At 41.5% G+C, this 21,298-nt stretch overlaps 1 protein-coding gene across 1 annotated transcript; it reads left to right on the top strand.

Annotated features, from left to right (window-relative positions):
• The first annotated feature begins 1,818 nt into the window (after positions 1-1,818).
• Positions 1,819-21,228, top strand: LOC309396710 (IgGFc-binding protein-like). Its single transcript, XM_081962077.1, has 11 exons — positions 1,819-1,871; positions 5,643-6,845; positions 7,538-7,737; positions 9,694-9,832; positions 13,635-14,236; positions 15,195-15,759; positions 16,190-16,785; positions 17,283-17,853; positions 18,483-18,682; positions 19,146-19,526; positions 20,487-21,228. Exons 1-11 carry the CDS (start codon positions 1,820-1,822, stop codon positions 20,778-20,780), a joined length of 4,803 nt encoding a protein of 1,600 aa, XP_081818203.1. The 5' UTR covers position 1,819; the 3' UTR covers positions 20,781-21,228.
• The last annotated feature ends 70 nt before the right edge of the window (positions 21,229-21,298 follow it).

Below are 21,298 nucleotides of genomic sequence, written 5' to 3'. Positions count from 1 at the left end.
GGCAGCTTTTTAAAAACGAAGAAGGGTATATGGTAGGTATTTTTCCTGTAGCATGTAAACTTCTACATATGCTTCTTTGTACTGCTTCCATTAGCACAAATGTGTCATTCAACAGATTAGTTTGCTTTGTAATGTGCTTTTTTCCCCTAGGTTTTTAAATTTTTTGTGGGTGTGTGCTTGCCTGGGTTCTTGTGCAACTGTTGGGGGTTGAGTCCAGTGTGTGTTTTTCTCCTAACACGTCTGATTTTCTTTCATGAAATCAATCAATATTACAGCTATGTGAAGCTTCTGTTTGAAGGTAATGCAACCAAATTAGCCCTTTGATTTAAATAGATGAACCAAATTGCTGGATCAATTCAATGCTTCAGATCAAATCAAATGCACTCAAACATTTCATGGGCTTTTGTGCATGCCTGACATACATATTGAATGGATTTATCTCTAGCGGTTTTAACCCTAACGTATTTACCCTATTTAAGCTTTTTTTAAAAACAACTCACTGATTTGTTTTGATTTTTTAAAAAAACATTTTGGGCCCAATAACACCCATTTATAAACATCCATGAGGGAGATGATGTCATAACACATTTGGACCAAAACTCCAATTTCTAAGAATGCCCATGCACTCATCAGGGCAGCCATTTTGTGAGAGCACCTGCTACATTTTCCTACATATGAAATATACCCCTGGGTTTTACTTATTTGGCCTTAAAAGCACAGTCCAACACATATCTGCTCATAGATTCAATGGGGCATTTTGTCAGCTTAATGCAGGCAGGAGTAGAGCCTAGAGAGCAACTTTTCCTTTCACCCAGCCTTACTCAGATTCAGATTCTCTCAAAAGCCTCACGAGGACTAGTCCCTTAACTAAAGGCTGCAACACTGAGGCATTTTCATATATTTATTGTCTCTGACCAAAGTTGGGTCATGTATTTCATCTAGTGTGAGTTATACCAAATAATCACACAAAGATGAGCTGGAACATTTTAAAAATATATATTTCTGGTCAGAACTAATGCCTTAAAGCCAGCGCACCAAATCTCCTCACAACAGGTATTGTATGCAGTTCATATATTACATCGGCATTTCTGATTGGCTGGTTAAATTTACCTCACCAGCTACCTTCTCTTTTGGCGGGCTTTTTAATCTCTGGGTTGATTTGCCTAACAGCCTCAAGGGGGCGCCTAGTAACACACTGTATGTATCCCTTCTAGAATCTTCTAGCATCTCTTGTGTTGCCCTCCTATTGATACCAGTGTCATCATATTGAACCAAATATTCCAAAAATAAAGAATATTTTTGGGGTGCCTTTAAATATCATTATTGATCTGCTATCAAATTGATGTCATTTCTTAATGACCACTTTGATTTTCTCTGGTCTTCCACGGGTGTCAATATAACTGAGCCCATCCACTTTGCTGCTGGTCATCCTTTTTCCTTCCATCTTCCCCAGCAACACAGGCTCCTCCAGAGTGTTGGATCATTGCATAATGTGTCCCCAACCACCATCATTAGTAATATACTTGGGAGTGATATCTTCAATCCATTCATGACTCCTGATGAGTGGATTGTCATCAACGGCTTCAGGACTAATATAGAACTAGAACTCCCAGCCTCCAGTTTCCTGGCCTGGTGCCTTTTACTGTTACACCAAATTGGCTGTTAATCATGGTCCTCCTAATTATCATAGTTTCACCTTTTAATTCCATGCCAGTTACAATGATGTCTGCATAGTGACAGCTGGGCTTTGTTTCTGGGGGTGCAGGATATGTCGGTGCAGGGGGAAAAAATATCCTTAATCTCTTCTCCTTATGTAGGTATGGCACTGAGAAGACTTCTGCTCCTTTTGGCAGGTTTGGCCCAAATATGTGGTGAGTAAACAGGACTGCTTGATCTATACTTCTGTTGCTTCAACTGTGTGTAAGGAATTTTGTGGTCTCTCTGTAGTTGCCGACACATGGAGGGAAAGCTGAGCTTGGAACTGTTTCTCCTCAAGATCGTTTTAAAATTACTCTCCCTCTAGCACAATGATAGTGAACCTATGAAACATGTGTGGGGGAAGCCTCCCTCCTAGAAAAATGAAATATTTTGGGAAATATTAAAAAAAAGGCAGAATATTATACTTCCCTAAATGAGAAATAGAGAAACGTGCTCTTAAAAGCCAGAAGGCAGACTCAGTCTTCCTTCCCCCCCCCCCCCCCAAACTGAGGAGGCCACCTTTTTAAAAATGCATATTTGGTAATCCATTCAAGACAGGACTAAAACCCCAAGGGAGCCAGCATCTAGGATTAATTGTATTTGTTAAACAAGGTGGAAAAAAACAAGGGAGCCAGCACATTTAAGTGCATGTTTCTCTAATTCTCATTTAGGGAAATGAAATATTCTGCCTTTTTTAATATTTCCCAAAATATTTCATTCTTTTAGGAAGGGGGCTTCCCACATGTGTCAAAAGTGACACATCGTGACATTTTGGGTGACACGCCAGTTCACCCCCCCCCCCCAACTCTTCTCCAAAGCTTGCCCCATTGTCGCAGGGATTTTAGAGGCTGTGGAGGCCATGTGAGAATGGAGGGTGCTCTCACGGGGTCTCAAGAGTCTCTGACCGGGGTGTGTTTTCGTGTGGTTTTGAAGGCTGCAGAGCCTTTGCCAAAGCCACCTCGAGAAGGAAGGCCTGGTGAGTCCTGGAGCAGGTTCTGTTAGGCTGCAGAGGCCTCTCCAAAGAGAGAAAACACCACCTAAAGGTAAGCAATGTGCTCACCTTCCCCCCTCAGGTAAGCTCCTGGGGAGCCCTGAGCTGGGGGGGGGGGAAATTGCACTGCTCCCTAAGGAAGCCTTTTTCGAGGGGTACTAGAGCCAAAGGTGCTTTTAAAAAGCCAACTGGACTTTCTTGGGTCTTTTTTTCTCCTTGAAAATGTTTGGCTGGTGCTAACAATCACATTTAAACACTGTAAATCCTTCTATTCCCCACCATTCAGTCAGAACGGAAGAAGCTTCTTGGATGAGAAGTGACATGTTTTCAAGGAAAAAAATAAAGTCCACTTGCCTTTGAAACACACACTTGGATTAAACCATGATCTGGATAATTGAGAATCTCCATACACACCAGAACTGAAGCTGAGGCCCAGATCTCTACTTCAGGCCCAGCCTTGGCCCTGCCTCCCAGTAGGATAGCCTAGATGGGGGTCGGGGGTGGAGTTGAAAATTATCTCTGTTTTTTGAGGGAGGCATTTTGACACTGCAGTGTCAAGTTAGACATTTTTCAAATTTTTGACAGGTTTGCCATAAGTCCTCAAGCATTTAAATGTACTTGATCAGGAAAAATTACAACCCCTTCTTATCTATTGGGTAAATATTTGCTGTGGGTTTTTTTGATGGCCAAATGTTCGCTCTGGGTTCCTGCCTCGGTGTGATGGAGCTCAATTAAATACCGAGACAGGAAGACCATTTAATTCATAATTTAGGACTATTATTATTATTATTGCATCAACAGAATTGTATCACAGCGGCCAGTTGTTTCGCCGGATTTGGCGTTAATTACTAGTCGGGCCCCACCCAGGGGCCTAGGACGTCGTAACGTATTTTCGTAATATGTGTGCGGATCCAAGCAGTGCAGCCTTTTGCATTTGACTGATGATGATTTTGTCAATTTTTAACTGTTTTAAATGTAATTCCAGTGCTTTTGGAATATTATTATTATTATTATTATTATTATTATTATTATTATTATTATTATTATTATTATTATTATTATTATTATTATTATTACAAAAGAGAGAACCTGGAACATAGATTTACATTTCTTTTTACGGTTTGCACAACAAAGATACTTCAAAGTAAAAGTTGATTGGATTATGAAAAGTCATCTGTCCAGTTACGTCATGAAAAATTAGACATCCAATAACATGTAAACATAAGGATTTTTAAAAAGCATTATATTCTGAATAAAAGTAAAAAAAACATTTGCAAGGAAAAAATTTCAGAATGAATATACATTTCAGAGGTTTTCCAACTTAGTTGAAGTTTGGGAATAGCAAAAAAAACAAAACAAAAGTACTTTTTTTTACAATGTATCAAATGATTTGGACAGTCCTAGTTTCCTAAATAAAATGCTTTTAGTTAAGGCTTTTAATTATATACATACATACATACATACATACATACATACATACATACATACAAAGATAAAGGTTCCCCTCCGACATATGTGCTAGTTGTTCCTGACTCTAGGGGGAGGTGCTCATCTCTGTTTCAAAGCGCTGTCAAAAGATGTCTCTGTGGTCATGTGGCCTGCATGACTAAATGCTGAAGGTGCACAGAACTCTGTTACCTTCCCCTCAAAGGTAGTCCTATTTTTTCTACTTGCATTTTTATGTGCTTTCGAACTGCTAGGTTGCAGAAGCTGGGACAAGTAACAGGAGCTCACTCCATTATGTGGCAATAGGGATTCAAACTGCCAAACTGTCGACTGTTCTGATTGACAAACTCAGCGTCTTAGCTACTGAACCACCGCATCCCATACATACATTCATACATACGCATGCGTGCACACACAAGTACACACACACAGACACACACACTGAATGGATTACAAATTTTATATCGAGTGGCCCTCATTTTCTATCCAGAATTTCATTTAAAAATAATAATAATCCAGGTTTAAATTTGTTGATCCATATAGAAAGCACAGCATTGTGAAGAGTGATCTGAAATTTATTTCTTCCTTGTGAGAACTCAGAAAAACTGCTGTGCAACTATGCTGTCCATTCAGGCCCCAAATGTATTTTTTAAATAATACTTGGTCCTTTAAAGAACCACCAGGATGCTTTAGAGCAGTGGATGAGAGAAAGACTTGATAAATTGTTCCGCAAAAGCAAACCATTTTTATTATACCAGTCTCTAGGATATGCTCATGTGGTAATTATGGTTAAGCTTTACTTAAGCCGAATCTTTATGATCAGTCTTTATCTATTATCCTCAAGTTGTTAGGACCGGTCGGTCATCTGAGGTGGCCACATAGAAATGGTAAGTTTAATAGACCCAAATCCAAAAAGGAAAGTATCCTAATTTAATGCACAAGTAGATCTATCCACTCCTACGAGTCCTTTTTTTTTTAGGAACTTGTCATTTAAGTTCCCGGGGGAAGAGTTTTGTTACTGCCTTCATGCAAAATCACAAGTCTGGGCAACCTACACAAAACTTGAGCTGTACATCTCTGGATATACTTTTGGAACAAATACTACAGTATTGACAAGCAATATGATACTGCCCAAAACCATCAATGAAGGAGAAGTGAACCCTAACCCTAACCAATGATACTAATCAGTAAAAGATATTCAGGGCCAAACTGACATTTTCCCTGTATGAAGGCCACATGGGCATGGAGGGAGGTGTTGCACTGTCACCAAAGTAGATGTGATTGATATATTTCTTAAATATAGAAGGGGGAGAAGCGGGTGATGGAGTCATAAAAGGGTAAAATTGTTACCTGGGGTTAGATATCTGAAGTTGCCATTGGCTCATATGTACCTGGTTTTATTCGTGACTTTCTGACAACCAGAAACAAGAATGAAGACAGGGAAGTATCCTAATTTAATGTATGATGAGATCTATCCTCTCTTAAGAGTCCTTCTTTTTTTTTTCAGGAACTTGTCATTTAAGTTCCCGGGGGAAGAGTTTTGTTACTGCCTTCATGCAAAATCACAACTCTGGGCAACCTACTCAAAAGCTTAAGCTCTACATATCTGGACATAATTTTGTGACAAATATTACAGTGTCGACAAACAATACAATACTACACAAAACCATCAATGAAGGAGAAGTCATTTCCATTGAATTACCACAGTCCTTAGAAATGGTGGGGAGTGACAAATTTAATAAGGCGGTGCTGATCGAAGCTGACCAAGACATTTCTGTCATCTCCTACAACTACTTGCCTTTTACAAGTGAGGGAACAATCACCTATCCCATCCACCAGCTGGGACAGTTATATTATGTGGTCACCCCCACAGAAAGTGGCACAAAAGAATTCGCTATCATAGCCCATGAGGATCTCACAAAAGTGACCATCCACCTGAAAGGCAGGGTGACATACAAAAGCAAGGTTTACGGTCCTGGGTCCATCTTGATGACTGACCTCAAGGCCTTTGAAGCAATTCAGCTGCAAAGCACAGAAGATTTATCAGGTACCAGGATTGAATCGACCAAACCTGTGGCTGTCTTGAGTGGACATACCTGTGTTTCCAAGTTCACATACTGTGATCATGTTGTTGAGCAGCTCCTGCCAGTTCAGAGCTGGGGAACCACCTTCATCGTCCCTCCTGTTCCTTTCCAGACAAAACATGATATTGCGTATATTGTTTCTGCGGAGAACACTTTACTCAAATATCAATCCAGCTCCAAGAAAGAATCTCGTACTCTGGTGGCTGGAGAAGTGGTTCAACTTGAGATCCCGACCTCTCAACCACTTTTTATCTCTGCTGATGCCATAATCCAAGTCCTGTTTTTTTTCACTGGTGCCAAAAAAGGAGACGATACCTATGACCCTTTCCTCATGAACATCCCTGCCATAACTTGCTATTGCAACTCATACCACATTTATGGAATGAAGAACTTCACAAATCATGCCATGATTATAGCCAAATCGTCAGAATCTGATAGGATCACAATGGAAGTCCAGACGATCCGGTGGACACAGATCCCAGGCACCAATTATTCATGGGCTGAAGAAGATGTGAAGGTAACAGACCGTGCCCTGTTAGTGGAACACAAGAACTCTCCATTCGGACTTTTTGTCTTTGGAGGTGGTAAATCTGATGGCTACGGCACTCCTGCTCTTTGTTCTTCAGGTAAGTATCCTCATAAAATGATGAAGCTATTTAAGTTCTTATTAGATTTGAATGGAGACACAGGTTGTTCATCTTTATCAGAGTCACTTTGGGGTCTATAACTCCCTCTGTAAGTTCCTCCCTCTCTTCTGAGAGATCACTCTCACACATTCCACTTCCCTCTGGCTATTATGAGAATGCAGGGGCAGTTGCTTCACATGAATACTCTGACCCCATTCCCCCCAGATCCTGAAGTAATGAAAATTCTTTAACTTTCAGTCTACTAAAAAAGTGCATGAGATAAGCCACTAAAGGCTGTCCTGTTGCCATTCATATGAAGAGCATTACACTATGTGTGGTTGCTTGCTGAGAAACTGGAATGACTGATTGGAAAGTGTAAAGGTATTTCCAACCATAAATCAACTCAGCTTTCAAAGCCAGCTCAGCTCATAGGTCCAGAGCTGATTCTAAGGCGGGACAAAGCTCATGTCTGCTGACATTGAAAACTTATATTGAAATCCCAGTGTAAAAAAACCCTTCGTAATAAAGATGTAAAATGTGTCTCAGATCCTTAAAGGGAATCCTATGGAGCATCCGAGCAGTACGATCCATTGGTAGCTACGTCCACTTCATTCCATTTTCCTCTGCCTTGAGTAGCACCCAAGAAATGTCAACTAATATGTACCGTATCTATGTTTATTTTTCCAATGTAGTTCCAAGCTGCCCAGTCAATAGCAATTACAGGGTCTGTGCCAACCTGTGCCCCACTACTTGTGCCAAGATCAATGACCCTGATCCATGCCCAGAGACCTGTGCAAAAGGATGCCAGTGTGATGCCGGCTTCTACTTTGATGGCCTTTCCTGCGTTTCTGTGGAAACCTGTGGCTGTTCCCAAGATGGACACGACTATGAGGTTAGCAAATATACCGATAGTCTTCAACTTACAACCACAATTTCTGCTGCTAAATGAGGACAGTTGTTATGGGACCTGTGCCTGTTTTGCAACATGTTTGGCCACATTTGTTAAGTGAAGCATGACATCACTAGGAAAATCTGGCTTCCCCTATTGACTTTGCTTGTCAGATGCCAGCTGGGAAGGTTACAAATGATAATCAATGGAGAATGCTTCTTTTGTGCCAGTTGCTAAGGGCACAAATTTTGATCATGTGACCATGGGGATGCCGCAATTATGAATATGCTGCCACAGTCATAAGTGTGAAAACAGGTCAGGAGTCTCTTTTTTCTAATGCTGTTGTATATTTGAATAATCACTAAACAAATGGTTTTAAGTTGAGGACTCCCTGCAGGCTACATTCATCCAGCACAAGAGACATATCTGCATGTATGTGGAAACCTACAGTTTTTCATGAGTGATGAACTAAAAAAAATCAGTTTGTTCACAAGTTCAGTTTCTTCTTTCACAAAAGAAGTATTTTCAGTATTATGTTATGTGGCTGAAGAAGTATCGAAAGTATTCTTTTCTTGATATACGTACCTCCTGGTGATTATTTCCCTGAATATTTCTTCTAAATTGACAGTATCTAAAGAAATTTATTGGGAAATTAGAAAATCAGACACATTTATTTCTATTATGACCTTTCCCCAAAACATCATCTTTTTATTTATTTTTATTTATTTATTAATTGAATTTATAGACCGCCCCCTCTCCCCAAAGGGACTCGGGGCGGTGCATAGACAGAATTGCTAAAAAACCGTATACACAATAAGAAAATATTAGAAACCGCTTAAAAACAAATTAAATATGGAGTCTGTACAATAATAGTAAAAATTAAGAACAGCTTAAAAAGTTAACCCCCCAAAATTTAAAATACCGGCCAGGAGGATTGGAGATTAAAACTACGATTGGGCCAGGCCAGCTAATTGGAACAGGTGGGTCTTGAGTTTCTTGTGGAAGGAACGGAGATCAGTAGTAGTTCTGATGTCGGGGGGGAGGTCATTCCAGAGGGTCGGGGCCATCACAGAGAAGGCCCTACTCCTGGGCGTCACCCGCTGGCATTGCTTAGTGGACGGCACCCGGAGGAGTCCCTCTCTGTGAGAGCGAATTGGTTGCAGGGATGTGTGGGGTAGGATGAGATCCCGCAGATAACTAGGTCCTGTGCCATGGAGCGCTTTAAAGGTAATAGTCAACACCTTGAAACGCACCCGAAAAGCCACAGGTAGCCAGTGCAGCTCGCGCAGGAGAGGTGTTATATGGGAGTACCTGGTACTTCCCATGATTGCCCGCGCGGCCGCATTCTGGACCAGCTGCAGCCTTCGGGTGCATCTCAAGGGGAGCCCCATGTAGAGAGCGTTGCAATAATCCAGGCGGGATGTCACAAGTGCGTGAGTGACTGTTTGAAGGGCGTCCCGGTCCAATAGGGGACGCAATTGGCGCACCAGGCGAACCTGGTGGAACGCCCCCCTTGCCACGGCTGTCACATGGTCATCCATCGACAGCCGGACATCCAGGAGGACGCCCAAATTGCACGCCCGATCCACGGGGGCCAGTTGTTCGCCCCCAATGGCCAGTGATGGAACCCACTGGTTGAACCGGGGTGCCGGTAACCACAGCCACTCCGTCTTGGAGGGCTTGAGTTTGAGTCTGTTGCTTCCCATCCATTTTCCCATTTAAAAGCTAAGGTCATAAATGAACTCAAAGAAAATAATAATAAGAAAATAAGAGAGGAATATCTGCTCCTACCTAGAATTGAACTCAGAGACTCCTGACTGTGAGGCAAGAACTCCACCTCTAGGCCTCCATGCCACTCATAATAAATTCAAATAAATAATATGATTAAATGAAATTTATATCCCAAAGTCAATATATGTATATATTGTAATTCAGAAAATCTCTGTTTCTTCCTACCAGCCCCATGAGACTGTTCTGCTGAATACCTGCCAGGAAAACTGTACTTGTGTCCCCGGTAAAGGGCTCCTATGTGAGGCCCACTCTTGTGCCGCTGATGAAACCTGCAGCCTTCAAGAAGGAGTCCTGACCTGTGTTAAGGGTAAGTATTCATTCCTTTATGTTGCCTGGCTAAGTATCCTTGGTGAAAGACAATTGTAGCTTGAGGACTATAGCCCAAGACTGTGTGGACTTCAACTCCCAGAATTCCCCAGTCAGCTATTTCAGAACGGTGGCTGAAAGGGGTTCTTAATGGTTCAGAGTTATCTTAAAATACGATTGTCAAGATATTTATCCACAGGGAAGGCAATCCAAACAAATGGAAAAAGGTGAGATGTGCATATTGGCTTAAACCAATGATACTAATCAGTAAAAGCTATTCAGGGGCCATACTGTGACATTTTATCCTGTCTGAAGGCCACATGGGCATGGAGGGAGGTGTTGCACTGTCACTAAAGTAGATGTGATTTATATATTTTTTAAATATAGAAGGGGGAGAAGCGGGTGATGGAGTGATAAAACGGTAACATTTTTACCTAGGGGTTAGATATCTGAAGTTGCCATTGGCTCATATGTACCTGGTTTTATTCGTGACTTTCTGACAACCAGAAACAAGAATGAAGACAGGGAAGTATCCTAATTTAATGTATGATGAGATCTATCCTCTCTTAAGAGTCCTTCTCTATTTCAGGAACTTGTCATTTAAGTTCCCGGGGGAAGAGTTTTGTTACTGCCTTCATGCAAAATCACAACTCTGGGCAACCTACTCAAAAGCTTAAACTCTACATCTCTGGATATAATTTTGTGACAAATATTACAGTGTCGACAAACAATACAATACTACACAAAACCATCAATGAAGGAGAAGTCATTTCCATTGAATTACCACAGTCCTTAGAAATGGTGGGGAGTGACAAATTTAATAAGGTGGTGCTGATCAAAGCTGACCAAGACATTTCTGTCATCTCCTACAACTACTTGCCTTTTACAAGTGAGGGAACAATCACCTATCCCATCCACCAGCTGGGACAGTTATATTATGTGGTCACCCCCACAGAAAGTGGCACAAAAGAATTCGCTATCATAGCCCATGAGGATCTCACAAAAGTGACCATCCACCTCAAAGGCACAGTGACATACAAAAGCAAGGTTTACGGTCCTGGGTCCATCTTGATGACTGACCTCAAGGCCTTTGAAGCAATTCAGCTGCAAAGCACAGAAGATTTATCAGGTACCAGGATTGAATCGACCAAACCTGTGGCTGTCTTGAGTGGACATACCTGTGTTTCCAAGTTCACAGCCTGTGATCATGTTGTTGAGCAGCTCTTGCCAGTTCAGAGCTGGGGAACCACCTTCATCGTCCCTCCTGTTCCTTTCCAGACACAAAATGATATTGCGTATATTGTTTCTGCGGAGAACACTTTACTCAAATATCAATCCAGCTCCAAGAAAGAATCTCGTACTCTGGTGGCTGGAGAAGTGGTTCAACTTGAGATCCCGACCTCTCAACCACTTTTTATCTCTGCTGATGCCATAATCCAAGTCCTGTTTTTTTTCACTGGTGCCAAAAAAGGAGACAATTACTATGACCCTTTCCTCATGAACATCCCTGCCATCACATGCTATTGCAACTCATACCACATTTATGGAATGAAGAACTTCACAAATCATGCCATGATTATAGCCAAATCGTCAGAATCTGGTAGGATCACAATGGAAGGCAGGACAATCCGGTGGACACAGATCCCAGGCACCAAATATTCATGGGCTGAAGAAGATGTGGAGGTAACAGATCGTGCCCTGTTAGTGGAACACGAGAACTCTCCATTCGGACTTTTTGTCTTTGGAGGTGGTAAATCTGATGGCTACGGCACTCCTGCTCTTTGTTCTTCAGGTAAGTATCCTCATCAATTGATTGTAGTGGTGGCGGATGATGATGATATCTGTCTTTTAAAGCTGGTTCTTATTATAATATACATTTAAATGTTTAAAGCTTTATTGGATACTCAGATTGCTCATATTTATCTGGGGCCACTTTCAATCCATTATATCTTCCACTGACTTCTCTATTCGGAAATCAAGCCGAGTTGATCTAGATTCTATTTGCAGCTAACCAGGAGGAGAATGCAAAGACAATAAGCATGGTGACTCCAATCACTTCACCTCCTTACATATTAAAAGAAAAACACCTCCTTAATGTTCACTCTATGGACAAAAGGAACAAAAGAATTACCCACAGTAATACTCTCTCTCTCTCTCTCTCTTTCATTTTCTCCCCCTCCCTCCATCTCCTTTATCCATTCATCTTTGTATTGCCATTTCCTGAGGAACTTGGCATGGCAGATTGCAAGATGTAAAGGTGTATCCCTCCATTCAATATAATATGCACTGTGTACTTTGAAAATAGCAGGGCAGCATCCTTTGTCATCCAGGGCATGTTCCGGAGTGGGTAACCTTGGCTAAGGGAGCCAGTGGAAATCCCTTCTGAGCAAAAGCACTGAGATGCAAGTCAGGGAAGCTCAGAGGGGGGAGAGGAAAGAGTGATGTAAATCTGAGATCCAGAAGGGAAGATGATGCAGCACGAAATATAAAGCAAGCGAGATCCTTGTAAAAGAGCAGAGCCCAAAACCAAACGGCATCAACATCGAAGCAGATTGCAGATAATATGGTCATCCTGTGTAGGGTTTTTGCTTACAAATGCATTCATTGTGGGCAAGATTTCTTTGGCCTGTATGGCATGGATCCTCTTTCCATGATTAAATCTCATGAAATGTACATGGGAGGATATTTTGACTTGCTAGGACTGCAGAATTTCTTTAATTCTATTTGTTAATTTTGTTTAACTTTCATTGAAAAATAAACCGACAATAAATCAAATGTTTATAAGCAAGATTAAATGTTAAATCGATTTGCATTCCTCTTGCATTTGAATATTTATTTATTTTGGCTTAAATGCTGCTCTAATCACCGAGTTGCTTTCAAAACAGTAATAAAATAAAAAACCAAATCCAACAATATAACAGAATCTAACGGTAGAAGCAAAGTCGTAAGCCAAAGTCCAAATGATCCATGGTTTCATTATTTCCCTACCAACCCACCCAACCTTAAAGTGTGAAGTAATACGTCTAAAACTTTAGGAATAGAAAAAAGAAATATTACAGGAGAGGCTTGTTTTTTTCTTCCCTGGTTCCCTGTACTCTGTAAATAATGCTTTGTTAACTGGCAAATAAGAGACAAGGGAGTAAATGGAAAGTACTAACTTTTTCTCCTCTTGCTAAGTGGGTAAGACAATGTTTCTCAACTTTGGCGGTTTGAAGATGTGTGGACTTCAACTCCCAGCATGGCTTGCTGGGGAATTCTGGGAGTTGTCCACACATCTTCAAACTGCCAAGGTTAAGAAACACTGAGTGTAAAAGTATTTTTCTTCCTTCCACCCATTCCTGCATTACTTTTCCACTGCTTATTCATCATTTTTCAGTAATTACACCAAACAAGTGCAGTTCAGTAGCATCTTATCCAACCAACCAATTTTATTAAAAGGTGTTGGTTTTTGTGGCTCTTTGCATCAGATGAAGGGTGTGCAGGTCACAAAGGCTTCTGCCTTTTAATAAAATGTGCTAGGTTCCTTCTGATTTTTTTCCTCACATAAACTAACACAACTCTCCTCCCACAATGCAGAGTTTCCTGCATAAAGATGCTTTCCTTTCTCTTCCAGAAGCTTTAAAAGGACCTTCCTTTGCCTTCTCTTTCAAAATCCCACAAGGAAAGTCTGCTGCTCCTTTGATTATCCAGAAACAATGTGAATCTTTTTGTCGTTTTGCATTAGACACGTAGGGTGTTTCCTCAGGAATGAAGTGCATGTCAATAGTCACTAACCTTGTTTTAACCGTGATTTCGTTAAATAGTCCCAATATCCTGCCCTGAGAACAGCCACTATGAAGCCTGTGGAAATGCCTGCCCAGCCACCTGCTCTGACCGTTCTGCTCCCAGCACCTGTAACAACACCTGTGCGCAAATCTGCCAGTGTGACGAAGGCTTTGTCCGCAGCGGTGAGAAGTGCGTTCCGGTGGACACCTGCAATTGCATTTACCAGGGCATGACCTATAAGGCAGGGGAAGAGTTTTGGGGAGATGAAGACTGCCAGAGTCACTGCAAGTGTGATGCCAAATTAGGCAAGGCTGTATGCCAAAAGTCTTCTTGCAAGGGCAAGACAAAATGCAGCGTGGTCAATGGTGTCCGGGGATGCCATGCTGTCAGTTACAGGACCTGCATAGGATCCGGAGACCCTCACTATACAACCTTCGATGGGAAGAAATATGATTTCATGGGAATCTGCATTTACCAAATGGCCGGGCTCTGCTCCCAGGATCCTTCTCTGACCCCATTTTTGGTCACGGTGGAGAATAACCACCGAGGCAACAAGGCAGTGTCCTACACCAAAGTGGTGACCCTGGAGATCTACAACTTTACCATCAGTATGAGCCAAGAGTTTCCCAAAAAGATCCAGGTATATAAACTAATCCAAGGGGGTGTTCAAATGTCTTATTAATAACAAAAAAGAGTCATTGCAAGGTTCATGTTCTCAGGCATAAGAGCTTCATAGGTGTAAAGTTCTCAATGTTTCTTAGCTCTTGTATGGAAGTTTAGCTACGATTTCTCCAAACCAGGATGGGATGATAGTTGCAGATTTAAGGGGTCAGTTATATGGGACTTGCACAGACCAAAATGTTATCATGCCTAATTTAATGCCCCCAATATAAATGCTGAAATAGCAAAATAATCTTCTGCAAGGTGGAATCCCAAGAGATCCTTCAGGTTTTCAAGCCTTATTAGTCTCACGCAAGAATTTTCATGAGAAAAGCAAAATTGCATATGTTTTCATGGAACAACCCCAAAAACTCAGTCTGAAAAGATTGCTGGTTTCTGGTTTAGGGAGGTGATACTATATATAGTGTACTTTGATTCTTATTTCTTAGTGAAGATATTAAAGGCAACACCTCCCTATTGTTTTTCATCCAGTTCCTGATTGGATATTGGTTTAATGGGGATGTCAGTCACTTATTTGATATCATAAAAATATCTATTTATGATCAATAGTATTTAGAAATGTATACAGAATTTGTTCTTAGGCTCAGAGAATTTCATGAGAACTAGAAATTATTTAATTATCAAGCTAGTGTTTTAATTGTTTTGTGTAATTTTTACAACTTATTTTATTTGTTATATTGTTTCATCTTCTAGGGCCAAATTTAAATTACATCTGCAATTTTACATTTGGTTTTTTTTCCTGTGTATAAATTTATTGTTATTATATAGTGATAGATTTCTTACTTTGCTTATTTGTCAAATAGCCCATGGAGGGGAACAGAAGAGATGATGAGTCTGAAAGCTAATAAGACTAAATCTACTCTTTAGTTTGAAAGAATTGTTAGTGCCTTGACTATTTTTTCTATATTTTAATTCAGGTCAATGGCATCTTTGTGGAACTACCCTTCTCCTATGAAAATAAACTGAGCATCTACCAGAGTGGAGTTCACGGCTTCATCAAGACAGACTTTGATCTGCGTGTCAGCTTTGACTGGTACAGCTATGCCAGGGTCATTGTTCCCGACTCTTATGCCAATGCACTCTGTGGCCTCTGTGGTAATGCCAATGAAGATCAAAATGATGACTTTCTCATGAAAGATGGAACCCAAGCAGAGGATGAAGTTCAATTTGCAAACAGCTGGAAGGTGAAAGATATTCCTGGCTGCTCTTCTGGGTGCACCAAAAATTGCCCAGTGTGCAGTGATGCTGATAAACAAACCTACCAAGGTCCATCCTACTGTGGGATTCTTACAAGAAAGAGTGGGCCTTTCAGGCAATGCCATGATGCCATTGATCCTCAGTCTTATTTTGATGATTGTGTCTATGATACCTGCGCATATCAAGGTCACCATGAGGCCCTCTGTATTGCCATCAGCTCCTACATGACAGCATGTCAAGCTCAAGGCATCCAAGTTGAGGAGTGGAGATCACCATCCTTCTGCAGTAAGTCTTGTCTCCTGCCGTCTTTTCCCCAAAATAAGACAGGGTCTTATTTTCTTTTGACACCCCCCCCCCCCAAAATAAGCACTTGGCCTTATTTTGGAGGAGGTCTTACTATTTTTGAGCTGCAGGAGGCGGTGAGTATGGTCACCTCATGACTGCTGCTGTGTTGCAATATTTTGGGGGATATCTTATTTTCGGGGAAACAGTGTAGCTGGCATGAGAGATGAAAGAGAGCCTAAATCCAGTAATAGAAATGGGAGAGTCATTTGATGAAGAGCCCCATTTATATCACAGTAACCTTTCTCAACTTGGTGCCCCTCAAATGTGTTGAAGTAGTTTCCATCCATTTTTTCTTATCTTGCCTTCTGGTGTTAACCCCCCTTCTTTGTGACAATTTGATAAGCAGCATTCTCTTTATTCTGTTCTTCAGGTATGTCTTGCCCAGCTAACACCCACTATGAGCTCTGTGGCAGCGGTTGCCCCGCCACATGCAAGAGCCTCATCTCACCACAGAAGTGTGATGTTCCATGCCTGGAAGGATGTTTTTGTGATTCTGGATCTATCCGCAGTGGGGATCAGTGTGTTTCAAAGGCAAATTGTGGCTGTTTTGACCAAGGCCGATACTACAAACTGGGAGAAGAGTTTTATCCCACCACTTCCTGCCAGAAAAAGTGCATCTGCAAGGATAACACAACCATAGAATGTCAAAAGTTCTCTTGTGGAGAAAATGAGGAATGCAAGATTGTAAAGGGCGTTCAAGGCTGCCACCCCATAGGCTATGGAAAGGCCATTGTATTGGGGGAACCTCATTTCATTTCCTTTGATGGGAGGCATTTTGAACTCTACGGCTCCTGTACTTACACCTTAGCTCAAGTCTGCCGGCAAAATCCTCAGCTCCAGAACTTCACTGTGTGGGTAGAGAATGAGAAACTTGGTAATGGTCCTTTGATTCTAATCCGGAATCTGAAGGTCTTCATTCATGGTTACACAATCACCCTTCAGAGGGGATTAAAGTGGCAGGCAACGGTAGGTGAAAGAGCTTATCACTAGGAAATTTATTTTATGGGTTTTCATTTATCATATTTGGGGAAAAGGCTTTGAATCCTAGAGCCAGAAAACTGTTTGAAGAATAGGGGCTACACCCCTCCCTCCCCCCCACACATTTTATTTGGTCTTTGTATAACTCCAGAGAACATGGAAATATTGCAGGGATAGCTCCCAAATGACTGGAAGCAGAAATCTCTGCCGGTTTGTTTTCTTTTAATAAAACAGGTGCATTAAATTTATTAGGCACTTAATGCACCACAATCAAGCAGAAAAAAACTCAGTTTTACATTCAGCAGTGACGTTTTGGTCTTAATCTCAGAAGATTTTTTTAAATGGGGGGGGTGAGATTTGGGAGTTAAATGCATTCTTTCTACTTCTGATGATTTTCCTAATGCAAAAGCAATGTGAAATGAGCATTAAATTCTATGCATGTAAAACCAGAACTTATCCCCAATTTTTATTCTTTGTTGGTACAGGTGGATGGACAGTTGTATACCCTGCCAATGAATGCAGCTGATGGGAAATTCTGGATCGCCCAAGAAGGGAACAACATCATTATCTACACAACCTTTGGCCTCACAGTCCTATATGATACTTCCTCATATATTCAGGTTTCTGTGCCCAGTACTTACATGGGTCATATGTGTGGCCTAGCTGGCAACTTCAATGGGGATCCGAAGGATGACTTCATGCTACCTAATGGAAAACTCACTGAAAATGTGGAAGAATTTGCAGCTTCTTGGAAGGTCCCAGTGAATGGTGTAATTTGTTCTGATGGCTGTGGGGACAGATGTCCCATCTGCAACAAAGCCCAGAAAACAAAATATGAAGCTGGGAACTTCTGTGGAATGATCCCATCCAAGACAGGTCCATTCATAGGCTGCCATTCACTGGTGAATCCTGCAGAATATTTTGAACATTGTTTGAATGAGGCCTGTACAACCAATGAGGCTCAAGAGTCCCTTTGTCGAAGTCTTCAGGCCTATGTAGCTGCTTGCCAGGCATCTGGTGCCAACATTAGAGCCTGGAGAAGCTCTTCCTTCTGCCGTAAGTTTGTAGGAAGTTACTTTCCATAAATAGCCAACTCTCTGCCTCAAATGTCTTTGTCTCTCCTCCTGTGCCTTGCCTTACTATTCTTATTAATGGCTACCCAGTTGCCCATTCCATCTGGTTTCTTGTGGTGTCATGGCTGTGAGACCTCCTGCCCCGCCACGAGGAAGCAGAAGTGGGCCTTCCATGGATTGGACATTCCCCCAAAATAAGCCCTACTGCTTATTTTGGAGCACAAAAGAAAATAAGACCGGTCTAATTTTCAGGGAAACGCGGGTCCTTGTTCCAAGAATCCTTAAATTTATTGCCTAGTTGCTTATAATCTCTCAATATTGTACACAGGTTCTTTGTTGTGTCATTCGTCCCAACGTGAAGGAGGAGGGAACAGTAATAGTCGGTGGGCCTAATTGTTTTGGTTAAGTTTTCAGCCACATCTTTGATTTTTGCTCTAGGGAGACAACGTACTTCCCTAGATTGTACTTTCCTCCTCTGGAAGATGTGATTGTTAGTCCTTAGCACTTCATTAGTGCAGTGTTTCTCAACTTGGGCAATTTTAGGAGATGTGGACTTCACTTCCTGGAATTCCCTAGCCATGTTAATCTATTTGCTTCTTCTGCTTTCCACAGCGCTCACCTGTCCGGCCCACAGCCACTATGAGCCCTGCACCAGAACGTGTGATTCCTCCTGTGCCGCCTTGTCTAGTCCAAGTCAGTGTTCAGAGAACTGCTTTGAAGGCTGTCAGTGTGATGAGGACTATGTCTTTGATGGATCTCAATGTGTAACCATGAAGCAATGTGGCTGCACTTATCGCGGAGCCTACCTCAAGGTAATTTCTCTCTCCCTTGACGTGGCTGAGAGCAGAAAGGGGCTACTTCTCACGGGATGGAGACTAGGAGTGATTCCTGACAGACTGCAGACTTACAACAGTTCATTTAGTGACCATTCAAAGTTACAAAGACACTGAACAAAGTGACTAAGTTTTCAAAGTTATGACCTTTGCACCATCCCCATGGTCATGTGATCAAGACTCAGATGTTTGGCAACTGGTTCATGTTTATGACGGTTGCAGTGTCCTGGGGTCACGTGATCGCTTTTTGCAAACTTTTGACAAGCCAAGTCAATGGGCAAGCCAGATTCACTTAACAACCAGGTTACTAACTTAACAACTGCTGTTATTCACTTAACAACAGACAAGATATAAAATGGGGCAAAACTCAGAAATTGGAAGACTGGAAGGAGGGAGGGAATGCTTTTCTTATTGTAACTGACTCTGGGACTTTGCTCAACAGATCGGTGAGCACATTTACTCAAAGGGCTGCACAAAAAAATGCACCTGCCAGTCAGCAGGCCACCTCCAGTGCAAAGAAAGCAGCTGCCAGCTTGGAGAGACCTGTGCCCTTCGGGAAGGCGTGCGTGGCTGCGTGATGCTGGAAGCTCAATGCCAACTCACTGCCCAAGCGCGTTTCACTTCTTTCGATGGTGCCGCAGGGAGATATTCCTGCAGTGGAGTCTATGAAATGGCTTCTCTTTGTGACCAGAACTCTGCCTCCTGGTTCAGGCTGTTAGTGAGCATTGGAAAGGTGTATACGAAGGAGATGGTGGTTGGAAGATCTATCTTCTTTTACTTTCGAGGTGGCTTCATTCAGATTATAAACCGAGAAAGGTTTTGGGTAAGTGAAAATCAAGAGCAAATCAAGAAGTTATGGAACACTTTGTAGACTTCAACATACATTCTTCAAAGTCCCCCCCCCACCTTCCCCCCCCATTCATAAATTCTGACTAGAGAATGCCAATGGGACTGGTGAGCTGATTGAACAATTCATACTCTACCCTTAATCATCTTTACATATTTAAATAATAATGTTGCCTTTTAAATTTGGTAATGGTAATTGAGTCAAGCTAGATTCTGGTTGAATTAATGGACACTCCTCTGTTATACAGAAAATTTTGCACACTGCTATGTTCAGGAACACTCTTTGATATTTCAGTAAAGGCGCAGTTGTAAGATTCTCTGGGAAACCCCTTTCAATTATTTAAAAAACATTTTGTTATAGAATAAAATACAAAGACACAAAACAAATAATAGGACTGTGGGGAGGAGAAGGGGAAAGAAAAATGAGGAGGGGAGAGAGAAAAAAAATATTGACTTCCGACTCCCTCTGTTGCAGTAGAATAAGGCATCAAACCTCAACTTTTTACGTTTCCGTAATATTAGAAACTAGCCATTTCTATAACGATAAATCAATCTAATCAGTAAAACCCCAAATCAAAGTTTCATGTTTTTCCAACTCAAGAAAACCCCTTTCAATTACTAACCAAGTTTCCATTGCTTACCTTCCAAATCTAGACAATCATAGTCAGGAGCAGGTATAAACGAATGAGTTGACACCTGATGAAAATAGTATGCAGATGTTTCTGCAAAAAATGGGGTGATACCTAATATCTTCTTTTCTATCTAAGCAGCTGTTGTCTGCAAGACATCTGATCTCTTGCAAAAATTAAGAGAGAGATTTGAAATGAAGCTGAGGACTATTCGAGTAGATTCAAAGGAAGAAACCAAACATTTAAAAATGGATGCCGGGATGTTTTCAGGTTGCTAACTGTTTTCCTACCTCAATCATGTTTTCCAGGTAAACGGTCAGAATATAAAGCTGCCATATGAGAACAGCCCTGTGTCCATGAGGAAAATTCAAGATAAAATTGTTATTGACCATGATTCTGAAGTGCAAGTTTATCTCCATCCTGACGGGATGGTGACAATGGCAGCCAAGGAGACCCTCAGAGGGAAGCTGTGTGCCGCCTGTGGAAACTTCAACAAGGACCATTTGGATGACTTGAAGCTGGCCAGTCGAGAGGGAACAAATAATTTTGATGAAGTACTCAAGTCCTGGGAGGCGGAAGATTTTCTTGAAAATTGCTTCTAGACTGTTCCATCTGTGCTTGCGATCTGATGTAACACACTACAGCAAAGCACAAGGGAAGCCCAACATTTTGTGTAGCATATGGTCAAATACTTGTTTAGGAGAAACAGCATTCTTGATATCCCAGAGTTTCAGCTTCTCTTTGAAGGGCATCCCAGAAACATCCTTCAAAAGTCACATTTCAGAATCCCTAAACCCACGAATAAGACTTTCAATGGAACAGACAACTTTGATTAATTTCTGCATTTTGGAGGAATTATTGTTAGCCTCACTAGGTAGATCAGGCCAGGAAATCACAGGAAAGCTGAAACCACTGTTATTGAGACTGGCTATAGTAGTAGAATCTTGCAAATCTGACTCTCCTCTATGTCCTCCTTATACTCCAGGGAATTAGATGTCTGCCTGAGATACTTTAGAATGTTATTTTCCTGCTCAGGACTTCATCTCCTTTTGCCTAGATTTACAATTCCTGCATATCTCTGCCAAGATTATCTTCCTTGCTCTCCACATCATGCGCCTTA

This window comes from Natrix helvetica (genome assembly GCF_964273705.1).
Source record: "Natrix helvetica genome assembly, chromosome: 9".
Lineage (NCBI taxonomy): Eukaryota > Metazoa > Chordata > Lepidosauria > Squamata > Natricidae > Natrix > Natrix helvetica.
This window is presented reverse-complemented; position numbering and strand designations above follow the sequence as displayed.